This window comes from Xiphophorus maculatus, chromosome 12 (assembly GCF_002775205.1).
Source record: "Xiphophorus maculatus strain JP 163 A chromosome 12, X_maculatus-5.0-male, whole genome shotgun sequence".
Classification (NCBI taxonomy): Eukaryota; Metazoa; Chordata; class Actinopteri; order Cyprinodontiformes; family Poeciliidae; genus Xiphophorus; species Xiphophorus maculatus.
This window is the reverse complement of record NC_036454.1, coordinates 7,417-32,290: the sequence shown is the minus strand read 5'-3', so window position 1 is coordinate 32,290 and position 24,874 is coordinate 7,417. Positions and strand designations below refer to the sequence as shown.

Below are 24,874 nucleotides of genomic sequence, written 5' to 3'. Positions count from 1 at the left end.
ATCTGCTAAAAATCAATTACTTACATTTTTAAAAAGCACTAGGTTATTTAATTGTATTTAAAAGTATATATCTATATGTGTGTATGTATATGCATACATATATGTATTTATGTGTATGAATTTTCACACACCATTGAGATGTGTATGAGTTTTTTGTATGAGATTTTCTTCTGAATATAATTGATGATCATACTCCAGTCCGGTAGGTGGCGGTAAATGCACTTTAAGTTGGTTTCCATCCGTCAATAAAACACAAGAAGAAGAAGAAGAAGAAGAAGAAGAAGAAGAAGAAGAAGAAGAAGAAGAAGAAGAAGAAGAAGAAGAAGAAGAAGAAGAAGGAGAAGACACGTTTCAGAAACCTAACGCTCAGCAATGATGACTAAACGACCAAATATACTGTTAACAGGTAAGGTGTTGTTTACGACTTTGATGTCCCATTTCCTAATAACGTTTGTGATCTAACTACGCTGGACGAGTGTAATTTGAAATATGTTTCGTGTTAGTGTTAGCAGTACTCATCACTCAGTGGATGTTTATGTAGAAAAGTGGGAAGGAGAACATTTCCTGTAACGTTTCCTTAACAAGGCATGGTTCCAATTCATAAAGTGATTCTAAAATGTTTTAGACTAGGGGTTTCACACTGACTCGAAATCCTTAATTTATCTTAATCCGTAATTTATAGGAAGTGTTGGTTCAAGTAAGGGGTCAGTCGAAGAAACATTGCTATACCATGCCTTTTACATGTATGGCTTAGCATGATGTTACCAGAGTAGTCTCTGCTGTTAATAAATAGTTTTGTTGTGTTATTCAGTTTATTACAACAACTGATAAGAACCTCTTCGCAGGTAAGGAATTGCGTTCATGCCTAATTGAAATTCTGTAAACATGTGGTTTGAGACGTGTTACTAAAATGGTCTGTTGCTTGTGGCACATAGCAGTTTCCCTTATGCCAATGTTGTGGGTCAACCGTTTTGCTCTTTGTGCAACAACCAGGTGCATTTTTACCAGTTCCGAGTCCCGACCATGAATGATGAGAGTTTGTTAAAAGTTTAACAGGATTTAATGACAAAATCATCAAATGTGTTACAATCGTACAATAGGAACAGATACAGAGTGACTTTCACCGTCGCAGCGTTGGGCCACACTTAGCACACCTTATGGATGAAACCAAGTGAGGCAAAGACTGTAGCGCATGTTTAGCTTTTTAGTCTTTTCTGCAATCTGTACCCTCCAAAGCAGTGGTCCCCAACCTTTTTGTCACCGCGGATCGGTCAAGGTTTGGACAGTTTTCTGCGGCCCGGGGGTGCGAGGGGGGTGTCACATGGAATCATTTTTAATTTTCTGCCCTGATTTTCCCGTCATGACAATCCTAGAATGTTTCGAGTTCTATTTACAACGCGATAATCCCAATAATCCTACTGTGTGGTGTGTTACATAAAACGTGATCTAAAGTCGGGCCTGTCGCAGCCTGCGGGGTTTTCCCTGACTGGGAGCGAGAAAGCAGCCTGTTGAATGTGACAGGTAGCCAATCAGAAAGCTCAGTGACGTAAGCACAGAGGGGAATCCCAAACAAACAACAGCTGACAGAGTCAGGTGGACTTCGGAGATTATATGTGGAAACAACGTGACTGTTTATTAAACATTTCGTAAAGGAATATCCATAGAAATGATAAGGAGAGGAGTTGGAGCGAAATTGCGACCGCAATTGATAAACCCGTTAGCTTTTCAGATATTTATTATTAACGTAACATAATTAAATTATAATGATAAGGTTATTTATTCAGTCAGGGCTTGATGCTGACACTAGTAACATGCATTGCAGGTAGATTGTGACTAGTAAAACATTGATTAATGCCTGGTTTTAAAATTAGTTAACTGGACTTGTATTCGTTATTTTGTGCCCATTGTTCTCAATGTAATTGTAAACATTAAAACAGCAAATACTGTAATAACAATTTACTACCTCAGTCATTAACCGAAGACGTTTAAAGAAACGACAGAACAGAAAACCATCTATTGATGACTTTCGTAGTGTAACTACGAAACAACAGAATTTACCTCCTGATAGTGCAGCAAATAGTCGCTACTCGCGCTCTTTCTGCTCTTATCCAACGCCTTTTCTTTTTTATATACATCTTTTATCACTTAAAATAAGCTGACAAACTACGTTGTCAGCCGTGTTTGTTTACTCTAAATTTATGAATAGTGGGCTTTTACAAATGTTTCTATCTGGAATCTGAATGTCAGTGAGTGAAATCGGTTTGGGTGTGGTGTGTTGCTCCTGACACATACCACACACTGCATGATTGAAACTGTTATACTTACGTTTTTGGTTTTGTTTTGTTTATTTTACCGTTTTGTGTGTGTGGTCTCTCAGGTTTTGAAAATCGGCGACAACTCTAAAATTGTGCCATGTGAACACGGCACGATTTTTGAATTAGAAATAGATTAATATAAATATATTTTAAATAGACTCACAAGCTCTACTCCTCTTCTGGTGTGGACCACTGCCCTAACGCTCGCTGACTCTGGTAGCTATGGTAACGTTTAAACATCCCTTCAAAATAAAATACAGATATGCCTCAAAAACGAATATAAAGAACATTTTATTTTTATGAAAATTTTAACTCATGACAACGATACATTAATGAGAGCCCTGAGGTTGTTTCTCTCCAAGTAGACGGTCCCATCTGGGATTGATGGGGGATAACGACACTCGAAGTGTGTTGCTTATGTCCAGTCTACTCCGTTGTTTTGTTTTGTTTTGGTTGCTGTCACTGCAGAAAACCCCGCTTCACATAGATATGATGTCGGAAATAGCAACAGGGTTTTCAGTGCTGTGGTGGCGATGTCAGGGTACTCTGCCATGACTTTAATCCAGAACACCAGCAGAGTTGCTTTCTCAAACATATTTTTAAGGCCGCCGTCATTTGCGATCTCCAGCAGCTGATCTTCTTGCACAGACATGCTAGATTCACCTGGTTTGTTGACAAATGGGTTGCGGATCCATTCCTGGCCAGTTCGTGGGTCTTTTGTGGTTGGGAAGTAGCTTTCAAACTCCTTTAAAAGCAAAGACAGGTGATCCTGCACCAGGTGATTGAATGAAGGCTCAGGCTCATTCTCACCCAAAATCCCCGCTGGTGTTTGAAACATGTCCAATATGCCTTTGTTCACTCGCCGTCCCCACAAATCCAATTTGGCTTTAAATGCATCTACTTTATCTGCCAACTTGAAGACAGTTGTCATTTTTCCTTGAAGTGACAGATTGCATTCATTGAGCAGGTTGAATATGTCGCACAAGTAAGCCAATTTTGCGACCCATTCTTTGTCACTGAAATGTGCTGCCAGCGGTGACTTCTTTTCTGAGAGAAATCTTTGCAGCGTTTCTCGTAATTCAAACACTTTGGCCAGCGATTTTCCTCGGGACAACCATCTTATTTCGGTGTATAAGAGAAGGCGTCTGTGCTCTGCGTCCATCTCCTCACAAAGTTGCTCAACCAGGTGAGAGTTAAGGGCTTGTGCTTTGACATGATTAATAACTTTAACAACATCATTCAATATGCTGTTCAATTCTGCTGGCATTTTTCGGCTTGCCAGCATTTCCCTGTGAATGGTACAATGTGTAGATTCACATTCAGGTGCAACTTCCTTAATCCGAGTAGTTAAACCAGACAGCCGTCCGGTCATAGCAGCAGCTCCGTCTGTGCATATGCCGACACAAGAGGACCATTTCAGTTTTTCTGATATATAACCATCCAGCGACTTGAACAGTTCTGTGGCAGTGGTGTTTGTTGGCAACGATAATGCACATAACATATCCTCATACACATGAGGATATGTGCATGACTCGCACATACACAAGTAGTATTGCCCTGGTGTCAACATCTGTAGATTTGTCTACCTGGAGGGCGTACCGCGCTGATGCATTAATCCTCTCCAACAATTGTGTCTCAATGTCTTCAGCTATTTCTTCAATGCGGCGAGTCACGGTGCTAGCCGACAGAGGCACCTGCTCGATCTTTTTAACAGCAGCCTCTCCTAGTAGTTCACGGCAAATGTCTTTAGCGGAGGGCGAAATCAATTCTTCACCAATAGTAAATGGCTTTTTAGCCTTAGCAATACGATTAGCGACCAAGTACGATGCTTTCAGTGCATTTGCATTTACTGTTGTGGTGGCCCTCAGTAATTTCTTCTGTCCATCATGTTCTTGTTTTTTTCTTTCAAAATACTCCAGGGGCTTGTCTTTTAATCCGGGATGTTTTGACTCTAAGTGCCGAAGCAGTTTTGACGGCTTCATTGCCTCATTAGCAAGCCGGTCACCACATATGACACATAGCGGGCTTGGAATATGAGAATCACCTACAAATCCATATCTCAAGTAGGACTCCTGGTATTGTCTGTTAAATGTTTTTTTTTTCTTGCAAGTGGGCTCTTCAGCCTCTTCACTGGGCTCTTTCCCCTTCGTAAAAAAAACTTTCTAAAGATAACTGTTTATTACTCATTTTGCCTGTTTCTTACTCCCTGTTGGCTCGCAAGACAACCGACAGAATCCGGTTAAAGGTTTTTCAAAATAAAAGCTCATTCAGACTCCAATAATACATAAAACGCATATATTTAATTATTTTTTGCGCAGCCCAGTACCGGTCCGCGGCCCGGGGGTTGGGTACCACTGCTCCTAGGGTTGTCTAACCAGTGCTTTAAGTGGAAAAACAAAAGTTCCTGATCCTTTTAATGTCATAAATATTGGACAGAAACATGTAGTATATCTTTATATAGACCTGTCTTATTGATTTATAGATCTATAGTTTTACTGTACAGAAATTACAAAGAAAAAACTGGCTCTTAATCAAATCCTAATGAGTTAAATTGAAAATGTAATGGAGTCACTTACAGCATCATGACATTAAAACTGACATGAAACATAATATTAAAGAACTAAATATGCCGGATAAAATCTAATTCAAAACATGAATAAGTTCCTTATTACTGTTATGGTCTGTAAAATATGTATTCTACATATTTTATTATTTATATTATTTTAAAATATGTATTTTAATTCTTAGTATTAGATGTGGTATCAACAAAGCTGTGGCACTTCAACAATATTATCTTACCTTTTATCTGAAAACACTGTTTGTTTTTGCCATATTCATAGTCCCTTGTATTAATTATTGCTCAAAAGGCCTTGCCATACAGGTTTATTCCTCTGTATTTAGTTAGGTTCGTAGTTTTTTTTCTCGGATTTTGTTCTTTCTGCATTTCTGTTTAGTTTCCTTTGATTGGTATTATCCTTTCTTGCGTTATTATTATGTCTTCTTTAGTTTCTCTCCTGTTAATTTGCTTCCTGTTTTTCATTGATGCTCATCAGTAATCCTGCTGTCCCGTCATCAGGTGTTTCACCTAGGGATGGACGCTCGGATCAGGTTTTTTGCTGCCGATTCCAATTACCCATGAGGGCCGATCACTGCCGATCATCTGGATTGGCTGTTAATTTTTTGCTTTAGGTATAAATGCTACTACGTGATCTGGCAAAATTTTAAAAAATGATCTGGTAATAAATTTACCTAATTTAGACATAAAACATGCAAAATATTTGCAGGCACAATACAGAAGCTATTCAATCAAAATTACAACTAAAAAAAACCTGCAATCAGTAAAACAATATTTAACAGTAAGGCTTTCTATACCCTAAGCCAGTGGTTCCCAAAGATTTTCTGGGCCCCCCTATGGATTACAATAAAATCCCCCCAAAAAAGAAAAAAAAATCAACTGGGCACACATCGTTCAACCAGGCATAAACCTATACACATAATTTGTTTTCAAATTCCACTTAAGTTTATTTCACACTTCAGATTACAACAAAACACACTACAAACCGTCTTTACAGTGAAACACTTCTGTGTAACAGTTTTTGTTTTTTTTTCATCCATACCGTTTCCCGCGCCCCCCTGCAATGGCACTGGCCCCACACTTTGGGAACCACTGCCCTAAGCTATGCATGAGTCAAATAAATCTGCCTATCGAATAATGTCAACAAAAAAGGAAACATTCATTCAAAGTCAAATTCAGGTTGGACCAAAATAAACCATCCTGAGTTACTAAATCAAAACTTCCTGAGAGCTTGGCTAGATGATTAACGGTGGTTCTGACTGAACTGAGTAATTCTGCAGTATGCCAGGAGGAGGCAGAGGAGATTGATTATTAGTTTGAATGCTGCAGGCATTCACAATCTTGAGTTCCTGTTTCTCTTTATTACTGTGAATGCTGTAGGCATGTTACAACAGTACAAAAAAAAACGTTTGTAATTTGTGTGTATTTTGGTGTGTTCCTGTATTGTCTGAAAAATTATAAATGAATTGTAGAACACCTGTCCCTCCTCCCTGCCCCAGCGTCCAGGTTTTGCATTACCTGGTTTTGTGTTTGCTGTCGGCACAGCGCACAGAGTAACGCAGCTCCTCCTGCGGCTCCACGACTTGGATGTCCTGCTGCACAGATTTGACACTTATCTTAATATTAATAATTATAATGGCGTTTAGTTGCACAAATTTACAGACTCATTCATTCGTGGCTGTTTTCACGTTTATAGCGCTGTTAGTATTAGTCTCCATGTTTGCAATTATCTGGAGCGCAATGCAAAGCTTGACGTAATTCAGAGGTAATATATTAACTTGACTTTAACAAAGACGCAGCGGGACGGATCATCTGGGAAATGATGGACAGGAACAGTCTGACTAAAACTACCTGGATGTCACACAAATTCAGGGGTTTATGTCTGCTTATTTCCAAGCCCAAAACCGCAACTTGCGACTCATGCTGGTCGGCAAAAAGACAATTCTTCTACATGTCATCCATAGCCGCGCTGCCGCGGTAGAATAATTCCGTTAACTCAATCAAACTTGGACATGTAGTTATTATTAATTTTGTTCTATGCTCCACAGCAAAGGGAGAAAACGTTAAGTACAACTCAAAAACACATCTTTCTCGCTCTCTGTATCAGCACAACTACGCGCAGACTTGTTGCCATAGCAACTAACAACAACACCCCTAAAAAAACACTGAAATATTTCCCACACAAAGAGCAGAACATTCCGTCTGTTGCAGTAGTATGGTTTTAGGCTTAATGTTTATTTTGCGATTATTTATAAGTGATTGCTGTGATACGAGGAGAAAACTATAAATATATTGCTGCACTTTACTGTATGGCTAGCTCGCTGTTACTGTCTCTTACTCTGCAGTTGTGGAGTCACAATGTCTGGGATCATGAGCGCCCCCTGCCTTGAGGCAAGAGAACTGCCTGCCTCACCTCGAATCTGTTCTCTGGTTTCTGATTGCTTCTCCGCACATGAAACACGTTACACACACAGTTGGTGACAAAAAACACTGGACATTATATACATAAGCTAAATTATGGAAAATCAGTTCATACATTAAATGTTTTTTAGCCATTTTATTGGCGACGCACAGACAGGACGAGCATGCTACCATAGAATGGCAGCCAGTGCAGTTAGTGAGAGTTTGATCAATCTCAGGTGAGGCTCATCTCGCTTCCTCACCGGTAGATGTGTTACTATAACTCTCCAGTTATCACATTTAAATATGGTAAAACATCTCGGCTTTGTTGGAGAAATTGTGGAAAGGTGGGGGATTTTACTCTTATATTTTGCGATTGTCCGAAGATGGTTAAGTTTTGGAAAAATGTGCCCAACAGATATGTGAAGTATTTTAGGCATTTATTTAGATCTGGATACATCTGCATATATTTTAGGAATAATCCCCTCGGACATGATCGACAAAGACAATAAGTACTTGATCAAAGTTTTGCTTCTGATTGCGAAGAAGTGTATAACATATGCTTGGCTAAGGCCACAACCTCCCAGTATTACACAGTGGAGAGATAGAATTAGAAAAGTCTATATTATGGGAAAAACAACATCAAGACTACAACTTAAGATGGAGACTTTGAAACAAAGTGGAAACCTATATAGAACTAAATTCATATTCTAACCTTGACACCTCTATTTATTTATTTATTTATTTGCTTGTGTACCTTTCAAATTTATTTTGTGTTATTATTATTGTTTACTTTTATTACTTTAGTCTGTATTTTCATTATGTCTAGTGTTGTGACTTTCACTGCAGTTAGGGTTAGTGTAATACCCCATTTTCTCCTAGACCTGTCTCAGGGTAAGACTCGAGGATTTTAGAGATTTTCCGGACCCGTTAGACAGAGAGCTGGTCACTAGTTAGTCCATGGGAGTTGTGAGGTTTAGGGTGGGGCTGGCTATTGCAGAATAACAACAGTTACAAAGTCGGCCTTCTGTCACCTGAAGAACATTTCCAGGATTAGAGGACTAATGTCTCAGCCAGATATAGAGCAACTCATCCATGTGTTTATCTTTAGTCGCATTGATTACTGCAGCAGCGTCTTCACAGGTCTGCCCAACAAATCAATCCTCCAGCTGCAGCTGATCCAGAACACTGCAGCTGCTGTTCTGACTAAAACCAGAAAGATGGAGCACATCACCCCAGTTTTAAAGTCCTTCCACTGCCTCCCTGTAGCTCAGAGAATAAACTAGAAAATACTGTTAGTTTATAAATCACTGAACGGCTTAGCACCACAATATATTAAAGATCCGTTGTTGTTGTATCATCCTTTCAGACATCTCTTGTCTTCTGGTTTTGCTCTGTGGTGTGCTCAGTCTGTGCAGATTTACAAAAATTCAGAAGTATATGGCCAGGGGCTGCGACAACACCGTGGGTCAGGACTTTGTACTTTGCAACGCCTCCTTACACTCGCTTCAATACCTGGTGCAGATTTTTCCTACCACACTTTTTCCTTCCACTCAACCTTCTATGAATGAGACTGTGTTCTCTGTAAGCTATAGTCATAAACAAATACAAGAAATAAAGGCTTAAAATATTTCAAATATTTAAACCAGTTTAAACACTTTCATTTTCTAAAATGGGTGGCTAAAAATATAGAACTTTTTATGATATAGTTTTTTTAGCTGTAAATGAAATTTACTGACTTTATTAGGACACTCATAGATGTAATAAATAAATAAATAAATCGGTCATTCCCATTCACCTAGAATATCTGACAGAGTGCATGATTTGTATTTTAATGACACTTTGTTTGCTCTGAATATAATTGTGAGTGTTCAATCTAATATAGTGGAAATATGTTTGTTTCATCCACATCCACAGGAACACCCGGAGTAGGGAAGACAACTTTGGGAAAGGAGTTGGCTGCACAGACAGGGTTGACATATGTCAACATTGGTGAATTGGCACATGAAGGTAAGACCCACAACAGAGAAAGATGTCACTGGTACAAATATTATAGAGAGGGAGAGATTTTCATCCTGATGTTGATCCCCCAAATCAAAAGTTTACAAGCTGTTATCTCAAATTACCACACCATACCAACTTTATTTATGAAGCCCTTTATACTCTGACAGGACCAAAGTGCTATACACAATCATAAAATACAATTCAATTATAAAATAGAAAAGATTGAATATAAAATACATATTAATATACAGACACAATAAAACAAAGTGAAACATTTACTCTATTTTGAGCACTTTTGAAGTCATTTGAGTCTAATGTTTCCCTCATCAAAACCAAACGGCCTTCCTGGTCTATAACCTGTTTGGATACCTGAAAATCTAGTTACTTTGCAATTAGTATAGCAAAGCCTCTTGTATGTTCATTTGGATGGGAGAGTAAAATTTCTTTTTAAACCCAAATTTTAAATGTTTTTTATGGTTTTCTTTTAAGTGAAGTCTTAGCTATGACCTTTCCTCTTTTGATTGGATTTTGTCTCCTGTGAACATTCAGTTATAATTTTATATTGCTGTTGAGACATAGATCTTTCTTTTTTTTATCCAAAGAGTTTTTGCAGCGCTAGTGGCTCGTATTTTTTCTACAGTAGGCAGACAGGAAGGAGGGTGAGTAGAGGGGGGAAGACATGCGGCAAAGGTCGTCGGGACCGGGAGTCGAACCCGCGACGTCCGCGTCGAGGACTAAGGCCTCCAAAAGTAAATCACCACGGAGCTAGGGTTGACATTTTGCGGTGGTTTGGGACCAAAACATGGTGGCAGCATTTTATAGCTACATTGATATCCTGTAGTGACAGCTAAGCTTTAAACTCCAGCAAGTTGTTACACTTGAACATTCTGTACAGGTGTTTATTTAAATAGGGTTATTTTGTCCCTTCCAGCGTCTTAATATGACCCGCCTTGCCATGGTGAGAGCTATTTTTAACCATTGTGCTTTTTTTTTTGTTCTTATTTTGACTTTATAATCCAAGAAGTTATAAAGTCTCAGTGTAGGTGTCAAGACTAAGTTGGAGTTAATGGTGCTGTAATTCTTCTCATGACCTCCTGCCAATAAGACATTGTACTCGGACACGTGAGGAACATATGAAGCATGTCTCCTGGACTTTGTTTACATCGCCTGCAAATATTGGAATTACTCATTCTAGCTCTAAATAATTTAGCTAGCATCCAATATAGTCTGTTCAGAATTTTGAACTGTATCAATTTGGAGCGTGCATCCCTCATGGGCTAACATTTATTTGAGTATTGCACCCCACTCGTCCTTGCTGAACTTTTTGTTTAGTTCTGATTTCCATACCTTTTTAAAGTCTTTAAATTAATGTTGCAAATGCTCTCAATCAAATAGTTATAAATACAATTTACTCGTCTTGGAGAATCTTTCAATTTATTAAACAAAGTGTATATTGGTGACTCAGCGGGTATGATTACCTCGGGTTTCTTTAATTTTGTGAGGCAAACTGCCTCATAGATAATCAGTTGCAAGAACTTCCAGAAATCTTTGTTATTTAGATTATATAATTCTTGAGATTGTTGAAATGACCATAGGTATCATTTTGGAAGAAGAAATTTATACTGCCAATCCCTTTTGTATGCCAGCTCCTTCAAACAATTTTTCCCTTAATTTTTAGTTTTGGATTATTCTACACTGAGGCTGTTCCCTGAGTGAAGGCACAGGTGTCTACTTTTCTATGTAGATGCTGCCAAACATTTCTAGTGAGAGTCACAATTGAATTGGATTTAACTCCGCCATTTGGATGTTGGGATAGATAATTAAAAACTTTAAATGGAGCAATTACTTCATGTGCAATAATAAAGAGCAGGAGTGACAATGGGTCTCCCTGTTTAGTCCCGCAAGTTGATCTTGTTCCATTAGTTGTTAGTCACTTTTGAGTGTGTAGATAATTTTGATTATTTCTAAAAAAGAGTGCTGAAACCCAAATTTTCTAAATGTATAACGTAGCACAAATCTATTCTTTAAAATTGGTTAAATCACTCTTCATGTTGGTGGAGAAGTTATCACGAAAGCAGCATAGTTCTTCCCTCACATGTGAATGGATGGCTGAACTTTCTTTGTAGATAACTCCGATGCTAGCTTGAAGTCCTTAGAAGAACAGAATCGTTTGTCTAGGAGCAAATATTTCTTAATAAAACTCATTAAAATCTATCATTTTTTTGCGTATAAAGTGTGCCAATAAAATTATTAGTGTAAAGTAAAAATGTAGATTGTATTGAACACTATTGCAACTTAATCAGTAAGATGTATGTATTTATGTTTTTATTTATTCATCAGTGGGAGGTAATCCCACAAATTTAAAGAGAAAGAGCCACATAGTAATATAGTTATATTCTTGGATATAAATTTTTGAAGAAAAATTGTATTTTAAAAGGTCTCATTGCAATATTGTTTTTAAACTCTCCATTAGCCCGGTTAGAATAACAGTAATGATGAGTAATGGGTGTTGGGTTAGGGCCAGGAAAGTTGACAAGTCATTTTTTGTCAACATCCCAAAATCAGAAGGCAGAGGATAGCCTGGACCTGGGTGTTATTTCAGCTCCCTGAAACACAGCATTTACATATACACTGAAATCATATGGAAATCTTAAAGAAGGGACAGTTTTACACCGTTGAGTCTGAATTTTGTTTATTTGTATTTCAATTGTACATTACAATACATTTTTTATATAATAAACTTGTTATATTATAACAAGATAGTATTAATATAATACTTTATTGTTCCCCTATTGACCGGGGGCAGAGATAGGGGTGTGGGAGGTTGTTTGTCCCAGCATAGCAGACATTAAAAATGAAAAATTAGTAAATAAAGTAAAATTACTAAAAATAAACTTACAACTATAAATAACAGTTAACAGTGATAGTCTTAAGAACACACACATATCAGTCAGTATATTGCTAAATATATATTCAACATTTAAAATGCACAGCTCTATAGAGACTTATTATACTGCCAACCCAGGACACAGGGAGGGGCTCAGTCTGCTGGTCAAACGGGAAGCAGTCCAGTGACATAGGGTATGTCACTCTGAGACATACTGGTAGACGCAGGCTAAAATCAAAGGATAAAAGACAACAGAAAATTCATCCCTGATTTCTTCACATTCTGAAAATACACATATTTTCAGCATATTGTAGCATCTTCATAGCATAGTTGTGAGTAGGGCTGTTGTAAACAAATATTTTAGTAATCGAGTAATCTTAACAATTATTCTTACGATTAATCGAGTAATTGAATGAAAAAAAGACAAAATTTTGGTGAATCTAACATTACAGCAGTATTACTATCGCATATTAACATCAGTCCAATTTTTCACAGTTGAGCATCCCTAACAATAACTTTTCTGTAGTTTAGATAATTAACCTGTAACAATAGTAGCCCACTTTCTAAGTTAACCTGAAGAAAAGTTATACAAAAATCTGAAATTATATTCTTTTATAATTTTATAAAAAATGTATAATTTTATTTTATTTTTTTTATAATTTTTTAATTTTATAATTTTATTTTTATAATTATATTCTTTTTGTTTCTACATCTTTCGGTAGGCAATGAAAACTACCGCTTTTGTTTTGGGAGCACTTTCAAGACACACCTGTTGCTGCCACAAATTAAACTTGGTCTGATTATTAAAGAACTCACCAGGTTCTGGTTATGATGGACTAAATGAACCCAGATATTTTGTCTTATAAAAATTTTTCCTGGCCCAAACATAATGATAAAGACTCGGATCATGAACTTTATTATTTTTTAAATACAAACGAAAGATAAAATTCACATCACACCAAGCTAATATTATGTAGTTCTGGTGTTTTACACTGTCGGCGCAGAACGTCAGCTCAGATCTCTGACCAGCTTCTCTGCTTCAGAGAAACGAGCTGCTAGCAGCGCTGCTAACTCACGGTCATTCCGTAACAAAACGTAATGATCGTGTTCCTGTCACTCCCCTGATTAAACTCACAATTACTATCCTCTGTACTGAGCAGCTCTCTGATAGCAGACGGTGTGTTATTGTATTATAACCGAAGAGAGATGTAACTTCTATCATGAATATAGATTAGCAAAAAACCCTACAAATTACAATGAAATACTGCTACTTCCGGTGGGCGCCGGAAGTAAGACCCATAATCATTTCCACAGTAAACCACCCAGGAATAAGGTGGATATGGCGCCCCTGGTTCCAAGAGTCAGAACTCACACTGATAGTGAGGCTTCTTTCCTGTTTGGCCCTGTTTGTGGGATGATCTGCCAGAGAACCCGAGGGCTGCAGAAAACTTTGCTGTCTTTAAGAGCATGCTTTAAGACCCATCTTTTTAACTGTATTTCCTGAATTGAATCATTTCTGCTTAATCTGTGCATTTTCCATACAGTTGTGTGTTTTTCCATGTGGGGTTGGGGTGGGTAGTTGCTTTTATTGATCTGTAGAGCACTTTGAGCTGCTTTTAGTATGAAGGGTGCTTTATAAATAAAATTGATTGATTGATTTATAAAGGCTTATTTTATTGTGGTCATCATGTTATCCCTTCCTCCCTCGTTCAACTGCGGTGGGTGTAACAATACCATTTTCTTTTCTAACCAATTTGAATAATAAACTGATCTCAACTACATTGAAAATTTTAATCAATTTGGAGTCTATTTACTTCACTTGGAATCTATTTGGAATGATTTGATTGAATCAATTTTGTAAGTGCTTTAAGATGTCATTTGTTGTGAAATGAAAACTAAATTGAAATAATGCATGTTATAAAATGGTCCAATGACAGTGTCAGGCATGAGTATTTTTAATAAAAGCAAAAATTGTCAGCACCATCTTTTACCAATTTATTTATGAGTGAAATACTTTCTAAATCTTTCCCCAGGCCAATATTATGACGGGTATGATGAGGAGTACCAGTGCCCTGTTTTGGATGAGGACCGGGTGAGTTAAATTTTTTCTAACCTTTTCAAACCACTGTTTTTTGTCCCATTTTTATTACATCACCTGTTTAACCTAGGATAGTTATACTTTTGTGCTGATTTGGCAGTAAATAGTAATATACTGTATCTATATATATATAACAGTGATGAGCGGTGAGGTTCATAGCTGGTGAGGCACTTGCTTAATCATAATCAGATATACAAAAAAAGACCCCCTGCAGGTTATTGTTAACATAAGGAAATTTTGCGCATGCGGACAACGCTGGAGGGTAAAAAGACAATTCTTTTACATGTCATCCATAGCCACGGTAGAATAATTCCGTTAAGTCAATAAAACATGGAAATTTACTGTAGGTATTATTAATATCGTGCTATGCTTCACAGCAAAGGGAGAAACCGTTAAAGTACAACTCAAAACCACTTCTTTTTACAGGCAGACTCGTTGCCATAGCAATGGACAACAACACCACAAAAAAAAGCACTTAAATATTTCCCACACAAAGAGCAGAACATTCAGTCTGTTGCAGTAGTATGGTTGTAGGTTTAATGTTTATTTTGCGATTATTTATAAGTGATTGCTGTGGTACGAGGAGAAAACTATAAATATATTGCTGCACTTTACTGTATGACTAGCTCGCTGTTACTGTCTCTTACTCTGCAGTTGTGGAGTCACAGTGGCTGGGATCATGAGCGCCCCCTGCCTTGAGGCAGGAGAACTGCCTGCCTCACCTCCAATCTGTTCTCTGCCGCACTCTACCATAGAATGGCAGCCAGTGCAGTTAGTGAGAGGTTGATCAATCCCAGGTGAGGCTCAACTCGCTGCTGCCTCACCGGCTTCGCTTCTGAGCATTTGAATGGGAAAATGTGAAAATTCAGCGATTTTGAAGAAAAAATAATCAGAATTGGTTAAGCTAAATAGAAAATAAATACTTTATAGTACAAACCACAGGGTGAAAATAGCAATATAAATTATTTTGTCATTATATATTATTTTTCCATGTTGACAGGTGAGGCTCTGCTTCCCCTGACCACACGTCACTGATTTATATATATATATATAACAAATCAGTTGTGACAAATCAGTTGTACCATATCCTTTGACGAATATGATTTTCTTCCTCTATTTGTAACCACTGATGCTTGATTGTAAGGAATGGATACCCTACAACATTGGGTGTCCAGTACATTGTTTGCGATCTACCAATCGATCTCAGGAAGGTTTTTTGATCTTCCTAGCAGGGGCGATTCTAGGATCTGACTTTTAGGGGTGCTTAGCCCCCAGAAGGGGTAAGACCCATGAGAAGATATTCATTGGTGCGGTTTTCTAGATCTAACTGCTTATTTACATACATTCACAAACAAAATTAGGAGACATGTTGTCAGTAATTCACAGAACAAAAGAACAATGTTCATTTTACTCAAACATATATTTATAAAGAGTAACATCAGAGAAACTTTAAATTTTTCCCAGAGCTGTATAAACTCAGTTTGAAACAGAATCTCAAGACCACATCATACCTGCCAACATCTGCTAACATTAATGAGACACAAGCAGCTGTAGAGTGACACAGTCCTAGTGTGGTCTGCTGTCCCGGAAATTAAAATAAAATCTACTTAAAACTATGCATTTTCAGTCATTTATAGAACATTTTGCTAAATGCATAGGATTAATAAACCTAAAACCAGTTTATTATCAAGCTAGACGTTCAGGTTAATGACTATTGAAAATGAGTCCTTAACCTGAACTTTATTTGAAAATCATACTTAGAAATTGCATTACCCTTATTTTTATCTGAACGTTTTGCAGCTGTTGGCCTTTTTTCTTTAAACAAGAATGAATGTCCATTTATGGAAAATTAGACATGATGAGTCGGGTTTTACTGTTTCAGTTCACAGTTCATGAAGTGGGTCAATTATAGTTTCACCACCAAACACATTTCTGTTCACACAGAAACAGCCTAACATTCTACACTGTTCTTTAGTTTGACCTTATTTAAGTGACTGCAGAGAGATTTGAGAAATTAATTACAAAACAACACAACAGTCACTAATCAAACTTGAAAAAAGAGCAATAAGAGTAATTAACAAGGTTAAGGACCGGGATCAAACAAACCCATTATTTATCCAAATATTTTGCACACATACAACATTTTGTACAGAACAATAAAATATTCTTCAAATAAATAAAGCCAATGCTGTACACAATTTCATTCAGAAATATAAAAATAATTCTAAATTAATTAAGTACTGCATTGCCCATTGCAAAAATCACTAAGCATAATATTTTGCATTACAAATTGTCATCTGAATAAAGGTGCTGATGATACAAGTCTGACCCTTTATAGCTGGTTAAAAAAAATCTGCACTGCTCAAAAAAATAAAGGGAACACTTAAACAACACAACGTAACTCCAAGTAAATCAAACTTCTGTGAAATCAAACTGTCCACTTAGGAAGCAACACTGATTGACAATCAATTTCACCTGCTGTTGTGCAAATGGAATAGACAACAGGTGGAAATTATTGGCAATTAGCAAGACACACTCACTAAAGGAGTGGTTCTGCAGTTGGGACCACAGACCACTTCTCAGTACCTATGCTGTCTGGCTGATGTATTGGTCAGTTTTGAATGTTGGTGGTGCTTTCACACTCGTGGTAGCATGAGACGGACTCCACAACCCACACAAGTGGCTCAGGTAGTGCAGCTCATCCAGGATGGCACATCAATGCGAGCTGTGGCAAGAAGGTTTGCAGTGTCAGTCAGCGTAGTGTCCAGAGGCTGGAGGCGCTACCAGGAGACAGGCCAGTACACCAGGAGACGTGGAGGAGACCGTAGGAGGGCAACAACCCAGCAGCAGGACCGCTACCTCCGCCTTTGTGCAAGAAGGAACAGGAGGAGCACTGCCAGAGCCCTGCAAAATGACCTCCAGCAGGCCACAAATGTGCATGTGTCTGCACAAACGGTTAGAAACCGACTCCATGAGGATGGTATGAGGGCCCGACATCCACAGATGGGGGTTGTGCTCACAGCCCAACACCGTGCAGGACGCTTGGCATTTGCCAGAGAACACCAGGATTGGCAAATTCGCCACTGGCGCCTTGTGCTCTTCACAGATGAAAGCAGGTTCACACTGAGCACATGTGACAGACGTGACAGAGTCTGGAGACGCCGTGGAGAGCGGTCTGCTGCCTGCAACATCCTTCAGCATGACCGGTTTGGCAGTGGGTCAGTAATGGTGTGGGGTGGCATTTCTTTGGAGGGCCGCACAGCCCTCTGCTCCTAATGGTACCTAATGGCCTGACTGCCATTAGGTACCGAGATGATATCCTCAGACCCCTTGTGAGACCATATGCTGGTACGGTTGGCCCTGGGTTCCTCCTAATGCAGGACAATGCTAGACCTCATGTGGCTGGAGTGTGTCAGCAGTTCCTGCAAGATGAAGGCATTGAAGCTATGGACTGGCCAGCCCGTTCCCCAGACCTGAATCCGATTGAGCACATCTGGGACATTATGTCCATCCACCAACGTCACGTTGCACCACAGACTGTCCAGGAGTTGGCAGATGCTTTAGTCCAGGTCTGGGAGGAGATCCCTTAGGAGACCATCCGCCACCTCATCAGGAGCATGCCCAGGCGTTGTAGGGAGGTCATACAGGCACGTGGAGGCCACACACAATACTGAGCCTCATTTTGACTTGTTTTAAGGACATTACATTAAAGTTGGATCAGCGTGTAGTGTTATTTCACTTTAATTTTGTGTGTGGCTCCAAATCCAGGCCTCCATTGGTTAATAAATTTGATTTCCATTGATGATTTTTGTGTGATTTTGTTGTCAACACATTCAACTTTGTACAGAACAAAGTATTCAATGAGAATATTTCTTTCATTCAGATCTAGGATGTGTTATTTGAGTGTTCCCTTTATGTTTTTGAGCAGTGTATATGATGGTCTTTAATGTTTTCTTTAGAGGCTGGTTCTAGACCAAATTTACCACAGGGGCCCATGCAGATAGTGTTTTTATGGAGACACTTAAAAAAAGAATTAAACAAAAACAGAGCAATATTTCATCATTTAATAATGTGAGCCAAAGAGCCACTTGTGTCTCCAGAGATTCAGGTTGCAGATCTCTGATTTAGTAGATGGAAAGTGTGATCCTATCTCAATACAGCAGTTAAAAGAGCAGTACCATAATTTTTAATTCATTAAATTAATTTTTATTAAAAATAATTTTCATGTATTTTTAATAATACCTTAAAAAGAAAATTGTGAAGAAAAAATATCTACCACTGAATATTTGAAAAAGACATTTATTTAGTATAATTTCTTTGGTACCCCTCTCAGCCCCGTCTAGAACTGGCCCTGGCTTGCAGGTCTGGGTCTGGTGCATTTTTGCTTAGCATGTTTTTTCTTCATTGATAGGAAGTCAGATTATCCAAACTGGTAAGCCACATTAATGAAATATTAGTGAAATAACACATTAAATGAGCACTGGACAATTATTCATAAAATATATCAAAATTTTTTAATAAAACACAGAAAGTAATGTAATGTAGGAAATATTTATGTATTTACTATTAATCTATTCGTATGATTTGTTCATTAAATGGCCACTTATTTTGGCTAATGCTATAATTTATTAAATATCATCCAAATTCAACATCCTAAGCAAAGAATCAAACCACAATAGTCAGCTAAAATCACAATAAAAAAACTTAATCAATTATAACTAAATGTTATGAACCATGTCAGCCTCAGGAGATGATTGAGGATGAAGAGACACAGATTTCTGGTTCTTAAGGTTCTGATGGGTCTGCAGTTCCTCTCCTGATCCATTCTGTCTGATATACAGCAGCACACTGCGCCACGACAGACACTTTTTTTTTGTCTTTTGATGTCCACAGTATCCATCCTCTCTAAAATTTTTCAACTTATAATGCGCGTCTTTTCACTCACGTCTGTATTTTTAAAAAAGTTTTTGCTTCTAAGGACATGGAATCGGGTCGAGGACTTTTGAAAAAGACGCAGGTTGATAGCAGCTCACCGCAACTGCGTAGTGTCCGTCTCTAGGCAACGGTGACGTTCAGCGTTGGTCCGTAGCATCCTGGGGTCCTTTAGCTCCGCCACGACAATTTAGCTGACCTTAATATTTCCTGTGTTTTATTTTGGTCATTATTGTTAAACTTAGTGTTGATGTGTGTATGATAGGCGTTTCTATCGGACAGTTATGTATCGGTTCAATACAGGACGCACATTTAACGGCCAAATATGGGACGACTCCGTATTTTATGGGCAGGGTGGCAACCTGATTCAGGGGTGCTGAGATACAGTTTTAGGGGTGCTATAGCACCCTAAAACAGGCCTAGATACGCCACTGCTTCCTCATAGCACCCTCAGGTGACAAACTGAACGCCACCAGGAGGCTGAGATGAGCATGTCCTCTAACTTTACACCTAATTTATCTAAAATCCAAATTGTTGTATTTTCACTTTTTGAAATGATGTCTTTCAGTTAGAGCTTTGCTCCATGCAAGCAAATTGTGATAAGCCACACTTAATACATAAAGATTCAAACATCAGCCCTCACATCCAGGTTGACCACATAATTTGAGATGGGGGGTGTTCAGACTGAGAAACAACTGCCTGAGTGGTTTCAGTTTGACTGTACAGACTGACTAATGCTGTCTATTAATCCAAATTGGCCACATTGGTACCTTTGATGAATAGGTGCTAATGAATATAATCTGGATTCCTGGATTGCACAGGTGGTGGATGAACTGGATCAAAAGATGGTGGAAGGTGGCGTAATCATAGATTATCATGGCTGTGACCTGTTTCCTGAACGATGGTTCCACATTGTTTTTGTACTTCGCACGGACAACACCCAGTTGTACACCCGACTTGAAGACAGGTAAAGTTTTTCCCCCTATGTTAACCTTTTAAAATTGTAAAACCTTTTGAGGATTCAGACAAGCATGTCATTAGTTTTGTTTTGTTTTGAAGAATGTTTTGGATGTTTTTTTTTGGTTATTTTATTTTAATGCAAATTTCCAGTGCCAACACAGCTCTTTTTAAGGTAGTTTTCCACTGGCAGGTGGCACACTAGCAGGTTAATGTGCAGTTAGGTTTTACCCCAGGTAGTGAGCTTTTCCGTTATACTCTTTGTTCCTCAGTATTGTGGACAGGCCGTGAGCAACAGCTGTGGTCAACTCTCTGCTGATGTTTGCAGAGACACTCAACAATGGAGAACCTCAAGGTTCTGATGGACTACAATAAACCCAGATATTTAATTATGTCTCGTAGAAATTCATTGCTGTCCCAAACATAAAGACTCAGATCAGCAGATTGTTTTGCTATACATATAAATATAATTACACTGTGCCACTTTTTCGGTTTAGGTAATACAGTTAAAGGATGTAGCCACATAGCCACCCATGAACTATGTATTTTTTTTTACATCCAAAGGAAAAATAAAATTCACATCACAAGCTAATATTATGTAGTTCCGGTGTTTTACACTGTTGGTGCAAAACTGCAACTACTCCGTCAGAAAGCTGACCACAGTTGGACCATTTCTCCTTTTACTGCTGTCCATTCTTCAAATTGATGTGCTGCTAGCAGCAGCGGAATGGCCTGCTAAGATACGGTCATTCTCTGCAAAACTTAATGCATGCGTTCCTGGCGCTTCTCCTGATTAAACTCATAATTATGCTCCTCCGTCCTCAGCATGTTCCCATGTTGTCTGGAGTTTTCAGTGTTCTACATCACAAGCCAATCAATGAATGCGGTCAGCTGTCAATTAAATCGCTTCGGTACCGTAGCTTGCTCTTTGCGGGTAGTTCTTATTCTTCAGTATGTTAGTCAGGTGCCACTGTGGGCAATTTGGATTAGTAGACAGCATTAGTCAGTCTGTACTGTCAAACTGAAACCATTCAGGTAGTTGTTTCTCAGTCTGAATGCCCCATCATCTCAAATTATTTGGCCAACCTGTTTGTGAGGGCTGCTGTTTGAATCTTTATGTATTAAACGGGGCTTATCACAAATTTAGGGAGTTGCATGGCCTCACACATGCATCTTCAGTGTCTTGCAAGTATTTTATATACAGTAGTTACAAGAGATCACATGTATTAAATTTTGCAAAATTAGATTTTACTAATTTTTACTTAGTAAAAAAAAACTACATGTAGCTAGATGTTAAGTAACTAATAAACAAATCTATACCACATTAGATTACTTTGGTTAATTTGCAATCTTCATATTACATGCAATATGGATATGTTGTTTAAGATTTAAGGTGAACAGAGATGGGGCTGAGAAGAGATTGAATTTCAAAAGGACCAATAAACCTGAGAAAAAACTTGCTAGAAGACATCTTTAGATAAATGTCCCTGATGGAGAGTCAAACCTTTTGTCCAGGTTGATACGCAGGTGCAGGAGCCCTTTTGTGGTCAGCCAGAAAGTGATTCTGAACAGAAGTGCAGTCCAGGGCAGCACAGACGTTCTTCCAGGTGTGCCTATATTTGCAGATGCAATGACAAACAGAGGTGACAGACAACACTTTTTCATCAGCTGGAAGCTATGGTGGCTGATACACCAAAGAAGCATCAAAAGAAGATGAGCCAATGGCTGAGTAGGCGTGAGCATTGTGTGCATATTCTACCCACATGAAATGTGAACTACAGTACGACGGGTTGGAAGCACACAGACAACGTAATGTAGATTGAAGTTCTTGTTTCATCCTCTGTGTTCATGTTGGGTGGCTACAACCTAGTCCATGAACTCCCAGGGGAGGGCCCCACCAAAACATGTGGAAGGGACAATTGTACTGGCGATCATTGTCTTGGGAAAACTGGCGAGACAGCGCGTCAGGTTTGGTATATTTGGAGCCTGGTCTCTAAGAAATGACTAAATTAAATGGTGAGAAGAAAGGGGACCATCTGGACTGATGTGGATTGAGATGTTTGGCTTGTTGCAGATACGCTAGATTCTTGTGATTGATCCCAGACTTCCACTGGATGTTCAGCTCTGTCTAGGTAGTGTCGCCACTCTTCAAGGGCCAACTTGAATTCTAGCGGTTCCTTATCTCCAACATCGTAGTTTTTCTCCAAGGAGGCGAGTCGTCTGGAGAAGGCACATGGGTGAAGTTTCTTGTCAATGGAAGAGATCTGGGAAAGCACAGCACCCACACCAGAATCGGAGGCATCAACTTCCGATATAAGCTGGGTCGAGGCTTCAGGTCAATGGGGGCCTCAGAGAATCTGCTTTTGAGAAGTTAAAAGGTCTGTTCTGCTTGGGGGCACCAAATGAACTCTCTCTTGGGGGAGGTCAGTTGGGTGACAGGGGACACAATCTGACTGAAATTCTTAATGAAATGGTGGCGAAGCCCAAAAAGCTCTGAAGCTGTTTGTGAGAAGAAGGGACCGGCCAGTTACGAATAGATCGAATTTGTTCTGGACCAGTCTTCAAGCGACCATTCTTGAAAACATATCCCAGAAAGGTGATGGAAGAGACAGGAAAATGACTTGCATGTGTGTATTCAGGGTTGCTGGACACAGTCTGAAAATGCCATGCAACTTCTCACTGAGGTACTTGCAATGCCCTCTCAAAAGGTTAAAGGCTTTTATTGGGCTTTTTTCCTCTGCTCCCTCCATACCCATCTTTGCTCTGCTTGCTCTGTTTCTGTACTGCTCTTTAGAGCCGCTTTTTCCACATCCTCCGAATCTACAAATTATGAATCTGGTCAACTGGTCTCTCAATGCAATTGATCAAATTTTCTCAAGACGACTGAGCAAAGTGTTCTGTGAGGACATATTCGGCAGGATACAGTTTGGAATCTTGGGATGTTTACAAAAATTCTTGTCTGTTCACATTATACCTGGAAGACATGGAGGATCTATATTTATTTAGATTCATAACAAGATTTCTGCTGTTTGGAGTTGGCGGGATACCTCGTTTGTCAACAAATATAAAAAGACGTCGGCAGCTATTTTCTCCCTTGTCAAGCTGCCTGATCAGTGTGATGGATTGGGCCAACTAGCGACTGCTCAGACTAACATGCTGTAGGATCAGAGCTGCAAGTCGGATGCAATTCTTGCTGAGATTTGCAGTTCAGGAAAGATCGCATCCAACTTATTAATACTTACTAATAGCAATCCAGAACAAGAATCAAACATGGAAACAGAGAAAATATTTAGTTTATAAATTGTGGAGCACTTAGTTTATTGTTATTTCCCTTGCCTTTGTGTCTTTCTTTTAGGTTTGTTATTTTGTTTGTATTTTCGTCTAATTCACCTAAAGCACTTTGAGCTTCCTTGTTGCTGAAAATGTGCTATCCATCCATCCATCCATCCATCCATCCATCCATCCATTTTCTGTTCACCCTTGTCCCTAATGGGGTCGGGAGGGTTGCTGGTGCCCATCTCCAGCTACGTTCCAGGCGAGAGGCGGGGTACACCCTGGACAGGTCGCCAGTCTGTCGCAGGGCAACACAGAGACATACAGGACAAACAACCATGCACACACACACTCACACCTAGGGAGAATTTAGAGAAACCAATTTACCTGACAGTCATGTTTTTGGACTGTGGGAGGAAGCCGGAGTACCCGGAGAGAACCCACGCATGCACAGGGAGAACATGCAAACTCCATGCAGAAAGACCCTGGCCGGGAATCGAACCCAGGACCTTCTTGCTGCAAGGCAACAGTGCTACCAACTGCGCCACTGTGCAGCCCATGAAAATGTGCTATATAAATAAAATTACCTTTACCTATTGTTGAAAGTATTTTCTGCACCACTGTCTGGATGCTTTTATATCACTTTATGAAACTGCATACCCATAGACATATTGACTGATAATGTTGATGTCAGTCAACATTATCAGTCCAATATTTTTTTTTACAACAGATGCCTGTTGTTCAAAATACCCTCTGAAACTGGATATGTTCTTGTCTTTTCATTTGCTTACAGGGGTTATACTGGAAAGAAACTACAGGACAATGTGCAGTGTGAGATCTTCCAAACTATTTATGAGGAAGCCATGGAGGCCTACTCTGAGGAGATTGTCCACCAGTTACCAAGTAACACCCCTGAGGACCTTGAGAAAAACCTTCAGCAACTAATTCAGTGGACTGAGCAATGGATAAAGGATCATAACTAAAACCTGGAGTTCTCTTTTTTTTTGAAGAATAAATGTATTTCTACCACATAAATGAGCATTTTTTAGTAGACATTTCAATTATTAACACTTATATTCACCTATAAGAAAAATAATGTAAGCAGGAGCTAATTTTATCTGGTCTGTGTTTTGCAAGGAGTGCAGCAGTTTAATTTTCTCTGTGTGCAGTTTTAAAACTAAATACGGGCCCAAAACTATATTTTAACTAACATTCTCAGAGTTCTCCTAGAGCCCTCTCACATTAGCCTAAAAATTCTTGCCTAGTTTTGGCTGTGATCAGTTGATAGACAAAACAAAAATACACACACACACACACACACACACACACACAAACCCCCCTCCCCCGTCAGATAGAAATGTATTAATCATTGAATTTAGACTCCTTCAGACCCCTGGTCCGCTGGAATGGACATGACATTTTTCTGGGGTTAA

General features: G+C 38.9%; 1 protein-coding gene across 1 annotated transcript; it reads left to right on the top strand.

The window, feature by feature from the left end:
- Nucleotides 1-295: 295 nt before the first annotated feature.
- Nucleotides 296-24,426, top strand: ak6 (adenylate kinase 6). The gene is made up of 5 exons (XM_005814023.3): nucleotides 296-406; nucleotides 9,208-9,300; nucleotides 14,215-14,273; nucleotides 20,033-20,178; nucleotides 24,235-24,426. The coding sequence occupies exons 1-5, from the start codon at nucleotides 373-375 to the stop codon at nucleotides 24,422-24,424; spliced, it is 522 nt and encodes a 173-aa protein (XP_005814080.1). The 5' UTR covers nucleotides 296-372; the 3' UTR covers nucleotides 24,425-24,426.
- Nucleotides 24,427-24,874: the final 448 nt, after the last annotated feature.